The sequence below is a fragment of the Bicyclus anynana genome, chromosome 26 (assembly GCF_947172395.1).
Source record: "Bicyclus anynana chromosome 26, ilBicAnyn1.1, whole genome shotgun sequence".
Taxonomy (NCBI): Eukaryota; Metazoa; Arthropoda; class Insecta; order Lepidoptera; family Nymphalidae; genus Bicyclus; species Bicyclus anynana.
In genome coordinates, this window is record NC_069108.1 from 3,468,434 (window position 1) to 3,484,347 (window position 15,914).

Sequence of the window (15,914 nt, forward strand, 5' to 3'; positions counted from 1 at the left end):
TTTTTTAATTTTGAAAGAGTAAACTCCATTCGTGCGTCGGAGCTGACACACACACACATTATCGTTTGACACCTATTCTGCGCACCTTTCACCGTACGCACGCTGCTGCACCTCGGTTGCGCACCTTTCACTTTTCAGGCGTTAGTATTGAGACGTACATAGTGTATGCTGCGGGTCACATACACTTTTTTTTAATTTTGAAAGAGTAAACTCCATTCGTGCGTCGGAGCTGACACACACTTTTTTTTTTTACATTTAAAGTTGTGTTTCATTACCGTTTAACAGTTAGGTAGTACACGTCGGTGACGGCACGCACCGAGTAGTCCGGCACGAAGGTGTGACGCAGCATTGCTTCCATGTTGATGTTCTGCAGCGACCCCATGGCGGACGGGGTCGGGGACTCCGCTGGAAACATGTAATTATATTAAAGCCTTTAACGGAGATGGCCTTTACCGCCAAGCGATTTAGTGTTCCGGTACGATGTCGTGTAGAAACCGAAAAGGGGTTTAGATTTTCATCCTCCTCCTAACAAGGTAGCCCGCTTCCATCTTAGATTGCATCATTACTTACCATCAGGTGAGATTTTAGTCAAGGGCTGACTTGTAAAAAAATAAAAAAAAATCTTGGGAATCACATGTAGCTCTCGTTTAATTTTCAATGATTTGTTGCATTTTAGAGTTTTATTACTTAAAGTCGAGTGCATTTTATTCAGTACTAGCCAGTACTGAATAAAATGCACTGAATAAATGGTGAATTTGGGTGCGAAACAGGTCCATTCTTTTTAATGGTCTAAGGTACTAGCTCGATGTAAACTTTGAACTACCCCCTACCCCTACCCTAATTAATTGAATAGTACTTTGTAACATAGCCCCCGGTATGAAAAAAATATGGACAGTAAAATTCGATGAACAAATGACAGCGTTACGTTTTCGTGCGCAACCTATTATGCGCACCTTTCACTGTGATATGGATATGAACTCTGCCTGCGATTCCGGAGGGTGTGGGTTCAAATCCAGTCCGGAGCATGCACCTCCAACTTTTTAGTTGTGTGCATTTCAAGGAATTACATATCACATGTCTCAATCGGTGAAGAAAAAACATAGTTAAGAAACCTACATACCTGAGAATTTTCTTAATTCTCTGCTTGTGCGAAGTCTGTCAATCCGCATTGGGCCAGCGTGGTGGACTATTGGCCTAACCTCTCTCATTTTGAGAGAAGACTCGAGCTCAGCAGTGAGCCGAGTATGGGTTGTTGATGGTGAGCCCTTCGTGGGCTAGTCCGACTCGCACTTGGCCGGTTATTTCGTTCACTCACCGACACCAACGTTTTGTGTGAGAGCCTGCGAGCCGAAGTACGTGAAGGGTCCGGCTTCGAAGACCAGGTTCTCTCGACCAACCGTCACCTCCACTCGACCTTCCAGTATTAGCACGAAATAGTCCACCTAGAACATGAATATAGTATAATACTCCATTTATACTGATACAAGCCGACGTCTTGCTTGTTTATTTATTTATTTGGACCACCAACAAAATCATATGTAAATGGAACCAAATTTTTTTAATACTAGGGTAATACAAAACATATAATTTTACTTAAAGGTAGCCAGCCACATCGTGCACAAAAGATAGGTTAAATTAAAATTAATACATAGTTGAAAAAACTAAAAAATAAAAAATCAAGTGACATAAATTTAGTTTCACCCGTGTAGTTTCCATTCTTGTGAGAATACACACCAGGTGACAATATACAGCCACTCATAAATGGCACTCATAAATAACTGTGGCTTTCTGTGGTAAAAAAAAATTTCGAAATCAGTTTTGTAGATTCGGAGATTGCCCCCTACAACACCACAAACTATTGTGACGTGATGGGTAGCAGCGACAGTGAATGTACTATCATGTTGTGGTAGAGGAAACATCTCGAGCAGGTCCCAGGACTTGTGACTTGTGACCTAAAGAAGGTTTAAGGGATCCCTTTAGAATGCATTAACACTCACCTTCCCTGCCCGATAATTTATGATCAATAATAACAACAGAAAATATTATTAATAATTACAACAATCCATTATTGCACAAAATCACAAACGCGGCTGGCAGCTTGACGGTGTCCACGCTGCCTAACAAACAACTGGCAACAGAAACTCCATACATACCGGTTTCCCCTGCTGGAAGACGTAGGTGCTGGGCTCCCGTTTGGCCTTGCCCTTCAGCTTGATGTACTGTATCACGTCCTGGCGCAGCAGCCGCCGCAGCACCGTCTCCGACACCGTGTCCGGCTTGAACGCGTCCACGCCTGGAATTGGGCATATGATAAATTTTAAATTGTATAAAAATTAAGAGTATGCTAATAGTAAAGCAATTTTGTAAAGTAAAAAAAGTTTTGTAAAGAAAAGTATCAGGGTAACTGCGATCATTACTTTCGGAGCTACAAGGATTTAAAGGGTCAGAATTGCGGCGATGCTGCTCAAAAACGGCCCATAATAAAAGATAAGAATGTATGACATTGTCGATGCGTGATATCGCTACATTTGTATGGGCGTTCAAAGAAAATTACAAATATCTTTGTTATTTGTGCGTTTATGTTATAGTTCAAATATAGAAAAATGTCATATTGACTAATGTAAGGAATTGATATTGATTAATGTAAGGAAGTTAAAAATTATTCATCTAAAAACGTTAAAAATTTTTTGATCGATTTTGAAATTTTATAATCTTGTTTATTTTCAAACATCCCAATACTCATTTAAAAAGAAAAAGTTGTTTACCTATTAATTAGTTAATATTGACCTTATTTACCCGAATGTCTCATAAAAATCAATATATTCAAATGGACACAAGAGGAAGACAGCCTCTGTGGCGCAGTGGTATGCGCGGTGGATTGACAAAACGGAGGTCACCCTACCGGCAAAGACGTACCGCCAAGCGATTTAGCGTTCCGGTACGATGTCGTGTAGAAACCGAAAGGAGTGTGGATTTTCATCATTGACGACGAGGACGATGACGATGATGACGATGAAAATGATCATAACGATGATGACGATGATGACGACGATGACGACGACGATGACGACGATAACGATGATGAAGATGACGACGATAACCATGATGACGATGATAACGACGATGATGACGACGACAATGATGATTATGATGATAATGACGAGAACGATAATGACGACGACAATGATGATGATGATGACGATAACGTTGATGACGAAGACGATGACGATGATGATGAAGACGAGGACGATGACGATGATGACGATGATGACGATGATGACGATGATGACGATGATGACGAAGACGATGACGATATGACGTCCAACACTCACTTGTGCTAAGGAACTGGAAGGTGGCGAGCGTGAGCTGGGGCGAGATGTGGATGCGCTGGTTCTCGTGGCGCTCGGCGAACGCGGCGAAGTCTTGCAGCTTGTGCTGGGGACGGTTGCGGCGACGTTTCGATCTGTTGTCCACTGTTGGAGGCACATGGTTTACGAATATTGATTAATCTATACTAATATATTAAAAAGAGGTTGTAGGAGGTAATCTCTCGATTTACTAAACAGATTTTGAAAATTCTTTCACTAATTAATTGTGAGCGTCATAGGTTATATTTTACCCACGTACTAGCTGTATTCTTGATGTGGCACCCGCGTAGTTCCCGTTCCTGTGGGTATACGGAAATAAAATATACCCTATGTTAGCCCTCTGATAATGTAGCTTTCCATTGGTGAAAGAACTTTTTAAGTTGGTCCGGTCGGTTTAATTTCAAAGCTTCTCTGAGAAAAGTTAAAAAAAAAATAGACGTTAAGATAAAGAGGTTTTAAAATATGTATGTGTATTCCATTTTCGATGGCAAAATTCACTATCTAAAGAAAATAAATTATAGTGTGGCGTAAAGCAGGGAGGATCGACAGATCCTATTTTCTTTAAACTTTACGTGAATGGCCCAGTTGCTAAATACAGCATAAATCATGACGGATCCTGGATTACGAGTTATAATGATCCTGTAAACGATCTTATATGTGCATACTACGTGAAATACAATGTGTGGATTAAAATTGTCCACATAAAAAACTTAGTCAGATAGAGATTTTCAGTTCTTTTATTATACGTAACGTAACGAGATTAAAAAATAAAACAATGTAAGAAGACATTGTTTTACATCTCCAGGCTTGAACTTAGTAAAAACTATATTAATTATAATCACGGTGATGATGATTAAGATGATAATGATAATGATGATGATGATGATAATGATGATGTGGAACTCACTGAACACGTCTGTCTCGTCGATGATCTCAGCCTGGATCATCTCCTCGATGACGTCCTCCAGGGTGACGAGGCCGATGGTCTCGTAGAAGGGGTCTCCCTCGCCCTCATTGTTGATGCGGTGCACAAACGCCATGTGACCTTTGTGACCTGAGGTATGTAAGAAATGGCATAGTTGTAATAGTAACACCAATGATTTATCTACAAAGAAAAATAATTTTACTTTAATATAAAGATTAACTTTAATATAAACTATGCTAAAAATAAAAAAAAAAACAAAACGAAATGGACCGGATTAAAGAGGTCTAATCATTAAAGAAATCACAAACTGGTATCTATTTCTATAATGTCAAGAGATTTGAGTATGAATAATTTGGTTTTAGACAGACAAATCAGCAGGGTTATTATGTATCTCGGTGTACTGTTTATATAATTAGTCACTAAATCGTTTTTCATCGTATATTCGTTTTAGCAAATATCTAACATTGTTTTTCAAACTAAATTACATAAATATCTTAATTTTACGGAAAGTTACATTAGTACAGTAGTGGAAATAGCAAGTATTTTAACAAAAAAACTGGTATTTACGTATTTCTCTTCAAATATTCATGTTAGATCACCGTCATAAAACAAAACATCATTGCCATTTGATGTAAAATGGCGTAATCAAGGTCGTTTCGTAGAAATAACCATGTTAGATGACCACAAAAACGAAAATACGACAACAATCGATGTGACCATGATGACTTATGGTTTGAATGGTACATTGTGATACATAATAAGGAATGTACTTTTTCTGAAGTGTATTGTCTATAATTATTGTATTTTCTTTTGTATGTCTGCGCGAGTAAGTTATTTGATCGGTCGGCTCGTATCGTCATGAGTCGAGATAGTACGAAGCTAGGTGAGGAGTAGCGGGAGACCGAGTGCTGGTGATATAAGAGACCGCTGGGGCGGTCTAGCTCATTCTTGTCGTGGCGTTCGATCCGTCTACACCTTTGTTGGATAATAATCCTCTGTTGTTATTTGATAGGCGGGGAGAGTGACATGAGTGGAAAAGGGGAGTGTTAGATAAAGGCGCCTTTAACCCTACACACATCGTTCACAAGTGCGTGACTCCACTCAAGGTCATTCTCTGTCACTCAGGGTTTATTGGTAACATTCTGTTAATGTTAGACCTGACACCAGACTTTCATACAATAACTGTGTTTTGCAGACAACCGCTTCTGATGTGAAATCCATTATACTCCAACAAGTATTGTTTTGAAATGACTGTTTTTGCCAAAAAAAATAAAAAAAACAAATGAATAAAAGGCCACAGGCCCTCTAAGCAGAGCACCGTGACGATGTATTACCTTCCTTGAACTGCTTGAACATGACGTCCAACGTGACGTCCTCGAAGACGAAGTTGCAGGGGTTCTGGTAGTACTGGCACAGGGTGCGCAGCGGCGTGTTGTCGTCCGGGTCCACGAACGCCAGGTCCTTGATGAAGAGCACCGTGACGATGTTGGTGCGCCCGCCTTCATGAACCGGGATGCGGGAGTAGCCTGGCGAACATATTATATTACTTAGACGCCGCGCGGTTTCACTCGCCTGGCTCCTGGTATACGGGGAATACGGGGATAATATATAGCCTATAGCCTTCCTCGATAAATGGGCTATTTAAACTGAAAGAATTTTTCAAATCGGACCAGTAGTTTCTGACATTAGCGCGTTCAATCAAACAAACAAACTCTTCAGCTTTACATATTAGTAATAGATTCAATTATCATTTTACCGACGACGCAAACGCATTACCGATAGGTCCGTGAGCTTACCCTGGGGTCATGCCTGAAAATCAGCACTACAGTGTCTCAGCTGTAGCATAGAGCTGAGACAGCGCCCCATTCAGCTAAATGTTTAATAGTTTTTAAGTATTAATAGACTAACTTATGCTAAGTACATTCTTAAGTAATTTTAATATTTTTTAATTAGTTTATAATGCTAGTACGAGTAGATTGAGAGAGCCGTGATAGCCCAGTGGATATGACCTCTGCCTCCGATTCCGGAGGGTGTGGGTTCGAATCCGGTCCGGGGCTTGTACCTCCAAATTTTCAGTTGTGTGCATTTTAAGATATTAAATATCACGTGTCTCAATCGGTGAAGGAAAACATCGTAAGGAAACCTGCATACCAGAGAATTATCTTAATTTTCTGCGTGTGTAAAGTCTGCCAATCCGCATTAGACCAGCGTGGTGGACTATCGGCCTAACCTCTCTCATCCTGAGAGGTGACTCGAGCTCAGCAGTGAGCCGAATATGGGTTGATGACGACGACGAGTAGATTGTAATTTCTCTTTTTTGGCTGAATAAAGGATTTTATTATTGTTTTTATTAAAAGTCCTAGGGGAGGTAAAAGTGGGGAAGAATAACCGAATGCCTGAAAATACACTCGAGTGAAGTCTCAAATGAAAGCGCACTGCAAGAGAATATTGATTACTTGATCGAGAGAGTAATTAATAATTTCGTGACCATTTGGGTTTTACAAAATTTTCAATTTTATGTTATCCGGAATCCGGCCATTGACCTGCACTTTCAACTGCTTAGTTCCCAACCAAGCCGTTGAAACTGCAGATCGTCGGCTACTATGTAGCAACCAGTGGCGTGCACAAGGTATATTTAACCAGGGTATGCACTATACATAAAAATTGTGCAAAATGTAAAATTCCTTCCGCAACACAGCGTTGTAATGAGCCTCAGAGTAAGCACTGCATTTTTGCATCTATGGCACGCCACTGGTAGTAACTTAACATTACATAACGTAGACTTGCATGAGTCATACAAGCAGTAGTAGTATACAAGAAGTACGTAATTTCGTCGTCATCAACCCATATTCGGCTCACTGCTGAGCTCGAGTCTCCTCTCAGAATGAGAGGGGTTAGACCACGCTGGCCCAATGCGGATTGGCAGACTTCACACACGCAGAGAATTAAGAAAATTCTCTGGTGTGCAGGTTTCCTCACGATGTTTTCCTTCACCGATTGAGACACGTGATATTTAATTTCATAAAATGCACACAACTGAAAAGTTAGAGGTACATGCCCCGGAACGGATTCGAACCCACACCCTCCGGAATCGGAGGCAGAGGTCATATCCACTGGGCTATCACGGCTCACGTACTCATACGTAATTTATTTACACATAAATTTAACGTTCCGTCCAAACGTCCCATCAGTCACGTTTTATTTGAAATGTTTATGAGGAAAGAAGTTTCCATTGATATAAAATATTAACAGATATTTATTTTTCCTCATTATTGTAATACAAGTTTAAAATTACTCTCTAACTCTGATCAATGTAGTGCTCATAAAGAAAGAAAGAAAGAAAGAAAGAAAGAAAGAAAGAAAGAAAGAAAGAAAGAAAGAAAAAACATTTATTTCAAAAATTGGGCCACACTTAACCGCTTAATACAATAATTGTAGTGCTTAATACTCAAACCGCTTAGTCTAAGCATCAGAACACCACTATGTCATATTTGGCACAACCTTGAAAAAGGTTCCAGCTCAGCATTGTGCTGGAAGGGGGAGGGGTGCTAGAGGGGGAGCGGGGAGGATAGATGGGAGAGGAAGAAGGAAGGGGGGAGGTAGGCGCGTCGTTTCTTTATTTCTGTAGAAGAAAAAAATATTTGGGTCAAATTTGCCGCTCTCTAAAATCTGCCGCCCTAGACTCCAGCCTATTTAGCTTACTGGTAAATCTGGTTAGGAATATTTATTTCTAAAATTGACTGAGGTCTGGTGGTAGGCTTCGGCCGTGGCTAGTTACCACCCTGCCGGCAAAAACGTCAAGCGATTTAGCGTTCCGGCACGATGTGTAACCGAAAGGGGCATGGATTTTTATCATACTCCTAACAAGTTAGCTAACCCTACCTACACCCTCCGCATCGAAGACAGAGCCATATCCACTGAGTTTTCACGGCTCTTTATATTTTAGTATAGACTAGCGGACGGCCGCGACTTCGTCCGCCCTTAGTCCTCTTTAATCCATCCCTTACAGTAGTATCGCTGTAAAAATGGAGTAACTTCTCCCGTTTTCCCAACATTTTCCTTCAGCTCTGCTCTTATTGATCGTAGCGTGATGAAAAGTATACTATACCCTGCCCAGAAGTATGAAGAAAAATTGTACCAAGTTTCATTAAAATCCGTCGAGTACTTTTTGTTTCAATAACGAACATACAGACAGACAAAAAATTTTACTGATTGCATTTTTGGCATCAGTATCGATCACTAATCATCCGCTGATAGTTATTTTGGAAATAAATATAATGTACAAAATTGACCTCTCTACAGATTTATTATAAGTAAAGATAGCTATTTACTATTATTATACAGCCTTGGTCGATCAACAAAAGGTGATCGATAACATATAACACTATCACTCACTATCATCAACCTGCGAGAGCTGGACTTACCTCATTTTGTGAAGGCTGAAAGTTTGTCAGACCATATTAGTTATCGACTATAATTATCACCATCTACCACTATCACCATCAACTGTTACTAAGTGTACATTTATACGAGCGACAGCTGCTACCGACGACTGTAGTCGGCGACGTCTCGGCGGCAGGCGACGACGTCGCCGACTGCAGTTATCGACGTCTCAGCGGCAACCAACAGGAGTCGACTGCAGTCGGCAGGCGACAGCGTCGCTGACTGCAGTCGTCGGTAGCAGCTGCCGCTCGTGTAAATGAACACTTAGTAACAAGTCGAGTGCCGTTGGATGCCGCCGAGACCTCGCTGACTGCAATCGGCGACGTAGGTCGTAAAAAATTCTCTGGTATGCAGGTTTCCACACAATGTTTTTCCTTCACCGTTTGACACGTCGCGTTGAGACACGTGATATTTAATATTTTAAAATGCACACAACTGAAAAGTTGGAGGTGCATGCCCCGGACCGGATTCGAACCCACACCCTCGGAATCGGAGGCAGAGGTCATATTCACTGGGCTATCACGGCTCAATCAATATCAATCATCATCATACCACCCGATGGACGTCCACTGCAGGACATAGACCTTTTGTCCTTTGACCTGCATCCAGCGAATCAATGCGACTCGATTGATGTCGTCAATCCACCTGGTGGGAGGTCGACCATCACTTTCTTTCAATATTAATCAATAATCAAGATTACATTTGACATTATTTACAGGGCTAGGACCTTCTTGTAAGTACTGGACCTGTATTAGAAGGTCAAAACTGACGAACTTCCTCCACAAAATGAGGTAAGTCTAGCTCGCACAGTCCCTCGTATCGCATGTGACGTATCGCTTCCTGAAAGCGTTACAGTTTCATAACACACGCGTCACATCACATTATTTTGGAGCCGCCCCAAGGCCGCCGGTCGGCGCGAACTATTCTCAAAATTTATTGTAATATTTTTACGTCCATGCCTTTTATGATATAATATTGTATGTATGTATGTATGTATGTATGTATGTTATGATATAACGAAAAAACAATAATATATAGCTGTAGTGTTATTCTGTAGCGATGTTTGTTTGTATGTGCGAGTTTCAAATCTATACTAATATTATAAAGCTGAAGAGTTTGTTTGTTTGTTTGATTGAACGCGCTAATCTCAGGAACTACTGGTCCGATTTAAAAAAATCTTTCTGTATTAGATAGCCCACTTATCGAGGAAGGCTATAGTTTATATATTATTCCCGTATTCCTACGGGAACAGAAACCACGCGGGTAAAACCGCGCGGCGTCAGCTAGTACAATTATAAGGTTTATGATGATACTAGCCGACGCCGCGCGGTTTTACTCGCGTGGTTTTCGTTCCCCTATGAATACGGGGATAATATATAGCCTATAGCCTTCCTCGATAAATGGGCTATCTAATACAGAAAGATTTTTTTAAATCGGACCAGTAGTTTCTGAGATTAACGCGTTCAATCAAACAAACAGACAAACTCTTCAGCTTTATAATTATAATATTAGTATAGATTTTACGTTCATGCTTTTTTGTATATACGAAAAAACAATAACAAAATATTATCTCAAAATGCTATTTATAACTAGCGGACGCTAGACGAGCTGGAATTCAGTTTTTCACAAATCCCGCGGGAACCATGCATTTTTCCGGGATGAAAGTAGTCTATGTGGTAATCCAGGCTATAATATATCTCAATACCAAATTTCAGCTAATTCGGTTAAGTAGTCGAGGCGTGAAAGAGTAACAAACATTCATATCATCAAAATCATCAGTTTTCGCAAATCTCGGGAAACCATGGATTTTTTCGGGATAAAAAGTAGCATTTGTGTTAATCCAGAGTAAAATCTATTTCCATTCTAAATTTCAGCTAAATCGCTTCAGTAGTAGCGGCGTTATAGAGTAACAAACATCCAAACATCCATACAAAATTTCGCATTTATAATATAGTAGGAAGGATAAAACTGTAACAGGTAAAATTTTGTACATTGAAGATATTTTTAAAAAATTTTGTTGGAGGGCATTATATAATCGATACTGAAACCAAAAATATTTCTTTTTTTAAAAACCATTTTTTTGTCTATCCATATTTTTTTACTCGTACATCGATTTCCACGCAGACGAAGTTGCGGGTCGCTAGTTTAATAATATTATAACTATAAGCCCGCAATTAGAGCAGTGTGGTGGGTATAAGCTCCATATCCCCTCTTATATAGGCAGGGAACCTTGCCCAGCAGTGGGCTATTAAAATGATGAGTATACAGTGTTGTGTAGTGTTATGAAATAGTTTACATTTCAAGTTTCGGCGACGTTGGAAGGGCTCCAGACTCCAAAATTAGTTTTCTATATCGGGTGTTAGAGACTGTCGTTCGCATGTTCGTAACTCGCTTTTAATTATTGTTGTTGTAAAATCCATACTATTTTCACAGATTAAAGACGATACAGAGTCAGTCTTTAAATGTCTTTAATTAGTGATTATTTTAAGGGCAATTGCATACGTTTTTATAATAAACTGCCACATGAAACCACTGGCACTAAGCTTATAGAAAAGTCGTAATAGCGTTAATGATTACGTAAACGACAAAATTTCTTGTAAATGAAATGTATTACATGACAGGCTACTTATATACCTATTGTTAAATGGTGATAAACTAAAAAAGGATAAACCTGGCTGAGTTCTCTCGTTCTCTTCTCGGACCAAGGCGTGTTTGGAACCCTCGTAACTTTCATTTTAAGTTTTCGAATGATTACTATCACCATTATCTTAAGTTTAATATTATTACCTGACGTTTCGAAAAAGCTTGTAAACTAAGCCTATTTGAAATAAATGAACTTTGACTTTGACATAAAACGTGGTGAAGCCGGCACAACCCATAAAAAAAAACAAATGTCACGCGTCTCCTTGACATCCGGATATACAAACTTTTTTCATAATTTATATTTCAAAATTTATCACTAACAAGATTACGTAAATTAATATAATAATCAATAATTACCAGTAAAAAAATATTCCATATCATTTCTTTAGTTTTTGTGAACAGTTTTTAAAATATTTAAAAACATAAGACGCCATTTTTCTTAAATAATATTGAATGTTACTGATGCGACGCTTCGTGTCGTACTGACTCGAGAATGTATTCTTTTTTGAGTTTTGTATTTGGAGCGGCTACGACTCCGTCGTATTCCATACGCTCCATCTGCCTATTATTGATTAATCTGTGACTAATATTACTGACTGTTAGTTGGTTACCTTTTTATGACTAAGTTCCTGACACGATTTGTATTGAAGATTATCGCCGCGTTGCAACGATTTGCGGTACGGACGGCTTCAGTGTGCTCGTGGCGTTCGAGCCGTCCACATCTCTTGTTGTGTAATTCTTTATGGGTTACTTGGAATAGGCGGGGAGAGTGACTTGAGTGGAAAAGGGGAGTGTTTGTTAACAGTCAAAGGATCCTTTAACCCTACACACAACGTTCACAAGTGCGTGACTTCACTCAAGGTCATTCTCTGCCATTCTAGGGTCTTATGTAGGTTACAGTTTGATTTGTTAATTAAGTTGTCCTGACAAATGCTGTGAATCATAACCTTTGTTCGACATTAGTTTTCTTATTTTTGTAATCACGTTTGAGTCTGCTGAAAGGTATGGCTCCAGGGCTCCGCAGATGATGACCTCAATGTCACGTCCATCACTCACCGGACTTGACGATCTCCGACATGGTCTCGAAGTCGAGCACGGAGGTGATGGGCAACATGAACACGTCCTCCAGCTTGGTCATCACGTCCGAGACGGTCTTCTTGCGCAGCTCCAGGGCTCCGGAGATGATGTTCACCTCGTCCATGTCACGTCCAACACTCACCGGACTTGACGATCTCCGACATGGTCTCGAAGTCGAGCACGGAGGTGATGGGCAACATGAACACGTCCTCCAGCTTGGTCATCACGTCCGAGACGGTCTTCTTGCGCAGCTCCAGGGCTCCGGAGATGATGTTCCCCTAATCCATGTCACGTCCAACACTCACCGGACTTGACGATCTCCGACATGGTCTCGAAGTCGAGCACGGAGGTGATGGGCAACATGAACACGTCCTCCAGCTTGGTCATCACGTCCGAGACGGTCTTCTTGCGCAGCTCCAGGGCTCCGGAGATGATGTTCACCTCGTCCTTGTCTAGATCGTTCACGTCTGTCGTCACCTGGCACGGAAATACAACTTTTAACGAGCAATTAAATAACTATTTTAATACACTCCAGTCAATTTAAAGTAGGAATAAGAGAAAATAAAGATTAGATTGAGATAAGAACATTATAAATATTCCGCTAGCGTTGTGGGTTGAAGCTCCATTAGCCTATATCTAAATATATATAACTCAAAGGTGACCGGCTGACTGACAGTGATCTGACTGACACACAGCCCAAACCACTGGGCGGATCGGGCTGAAATTTGGCATGCAGGTAGATGTTATGACGTAGGCATCCACTAAGAAACGATTTTGATCAATTCTACCCTCAAGAGGATAAAATAGGGGAACTCCTAAAGTTTTCCACAAATAGGGGTTGAAAGTTTACATTGATTTCCACGCGGACAAAGACGCGGGCGTCCAGTAGGCTTTTAATGAGAGGCCTGGCCCAGAGGTATTATTAAATAAATGTATTTGATACGAGTATATGCAATTGTACGTAAATTAGCGAACCTGGTCAAGCTTCGCTTTGACTTATATTCTACCCTACCCCTACTCTATCCCTACTCTACCCCTACCCTTATTCCATATTTTATCATCTTTTAAACGTTCCCTGGACTGTGTAAATATTTCAGCCAGCCGTTCTCGAGGTCCAGCAAGACATACATCAATTGACGGAAATCTATACTAATATTATAAAGAGGTAAAGTTTGTAAGTTTGTCACATTTTTTAAATGGGGTAATCTTCGGAACTACTGGTCCGATTTCAAAAATTCTTTCACCAGTAGAATGCTACATTATCGGGGAGTGCTATAGGCTATATTTTATATTGATATCATATATATTAGCTGAGTTATCACAGTTTTTGTCATACAGGTCGGACTGAACATCCTCTTAAACAGACTTATTCGCATGCGCTGCCTTAACTATTGTGTAAAATTGAAATTAATGTATAAAGCCTTTATGTATCTTTAAAAGTTCTACAAAAAAGTCCGCGACACCATATATCTATCTTCTATATATTAGGAGATATAGTACCTTTTGTGTTTTAAAAATTATTAATTTTATATACTTAGGTTTACGTCATTATTTATACAACTAAACTTTAATCCTTATTAAAATAAATTATTTAATAATCACAAGGATATTATGGAGATAAGATTTGCCCTTTACAGTATGTTAATTAGTTAAATAGTTTCGGAGATAATACAAAATTTCTAAAAGACGCAGAAATTCCGCTATATGACGCCCAGCGCTTTCATTTACGTAGTTCCCGTTACCGAGTGAATATGGGGATCAAACATAGCCTATGACACTCGCGGGTGTAGGTAAGGTAGGGGTAGGGTAGAGGTAGGGGTTGGGTAGGGTAGGGGTAGGGGTAGTTGAAAGTTAACATCGAGTTTCACGCGGACGAAGTCGCGGGCGTCCGCTAGTCTATATATATAAAAGAAAGTCGTGTTAGTTACTTCACTTATAACTTAAGAATGGCTAAACCGATTTAGCTGAAAATTGGCAGGGAGGTAGTTTAGAGCCAGGAGAAGAACATAGGATTCTTTTTATAAAAAATAATAATAATAATAAAATAAAATAAAAGTCGGGTTTTGCTTTCTGACGCTACAACTCCAGAACGCACGAACCGATTTCCACGGTTTTGCATTCGTTGGATCGTTGGATTCGTTGGATCTCGGGCTCCGTGAGGTTTATAGCAAAGAAGGGGTAGGGGTAGGGTAGGGGTAGGTTAGAGATAGTTGAAAGTTTGTTGAAAGTTTACATCGAGTTTCACGCGGACGAAGTCGCGGGCGTCCGCTAGTTATAGATAATGTTTAAATAATAAATATCACAATTTATGTCATAAAAGGGTATGAAAGAAGTTGTTATTGTTAAAACCATTGGAGCTATAAATAACAAGACAATCGCGATACACTGTTTTTTGTGACCTTTAACCTTGAATAACAAAATGGAAAATTCCTTCTCCAATACAGATTCGTACTGCGTCCTTTTTTTACATTATTTACAAGTTAGTCCTTGACTACAATCTCACCATCTAAGGCTTAGTTTAGACTACTTTAGTATTTTAGTCGAGTACGAACGATTTTTGGATTTACCGCCCAAAAATATCGTTCGTACTGGACTAAAATACTAAATTAGTCTGAACTAGGCCTAAGATGGAAGCGGGCAACTTGTTAGGAGGAAGTAAATCCACAGCACTTTCGGTTTCTACACATCGTACCGGAACGCTAAATCGCTTGGCCGTCTTTGTCGGTAAGGTGATAAATAGCCGCGGCCTCACACTAGCCAGACCTGTACCAATTAAGAAAAGCTCAATAGGCCCAGCCGGTGGTCGAACCCAGGACCTCCGTCTCGTAAATCCACCGAGTATACCACTGCGCCACGGAGTCCATCAGTGAGTGAGTCCTCAGGGAAAGCAGTGCATTATTGCTTCTATATAGTGCGAGATAACTGACTGACCTATATGTAAGGTGTCGACTTTCGTTCTAATAGGCCGTACATACTACTTTAGTATTTTAGGCGAGTACGAACAATTTTTGGGTGGTAAATCAAAACATTGTTCGTACTCGACTATATACTAAAGTAGTCCGAACGAGGCCTAAGTGTTTGTAGTCAAGACAAGCAGACAGTGTCTCGTTTTGGCATACATTGTTATAGTCCGAGATCCGGTGTAAGAAATATATACCCTCATATGTTATTTAATTCGAATAAGAAATAAATAATCTATACTAATATTATAAAGCTTAAGAGTTTGTCTGTTTGTTTGATTGAACGCGCTAATCTCAGGAACTACTGGTCCGATTTGAAAAATTCTTTCAGTGTTAGATAGCCCATTTATCGAGGAAGGCTATAGGCTATATATTATCCCCGTATTCCTACGGGAACGGGAACCACGTGGGTGAAACCGCGCGGCGTCAGCTAGTAGAAAATATTCACATTGACACATTGCACATAGGTTAAATTGCGGCCGAACATGATTAAATGAT

At 40.0% G+C, this 15,914-nt stretch overlaps 1 protein-coding gene across 1 annotated transcript in view; it reads right to left on the reverse strand.

Annotated features, from left to right (window-relative positions):
* Window positions 1-15,914, reverse strand: part of LOC112051135 (unextended protein) — a 59,580-nt gene that overhangs the window by 14,848 nt on the left and 28,818 nt on the right. Inside the window, exons 7-13 of the mRNA XM_052889461.1 lie at window positions 12,762-12,933; window positions 5,628-5,819; window positions 4,276-4,422; window positions 3,333-3,473; window positions 2,154-2,293; window positions 1,316-1,442; window positions 276-405 (exon numbers count right to left, since the gene is read on the reverse strand). Coding sequence (XP_052745421.1) covers window positions 276-405; window positions 1,316-1,442; window positions 2,154-2,293; window positions 3,333-3,473; window positions 4,276-4,422; window positions 5,628-5,819; window positions 12,762-12,933 — 1,049 coding nt within the window. The remainder of the gene's footprint in view (window positions 1-275; window positions 406-1,315; window positions 1,443-2,153; window positions 2,294-3,332; window positions 3,474-4,275; window positions 4,423-5,627; window positions 5,820-12,761; window positions 12,934-15,914) is intronic.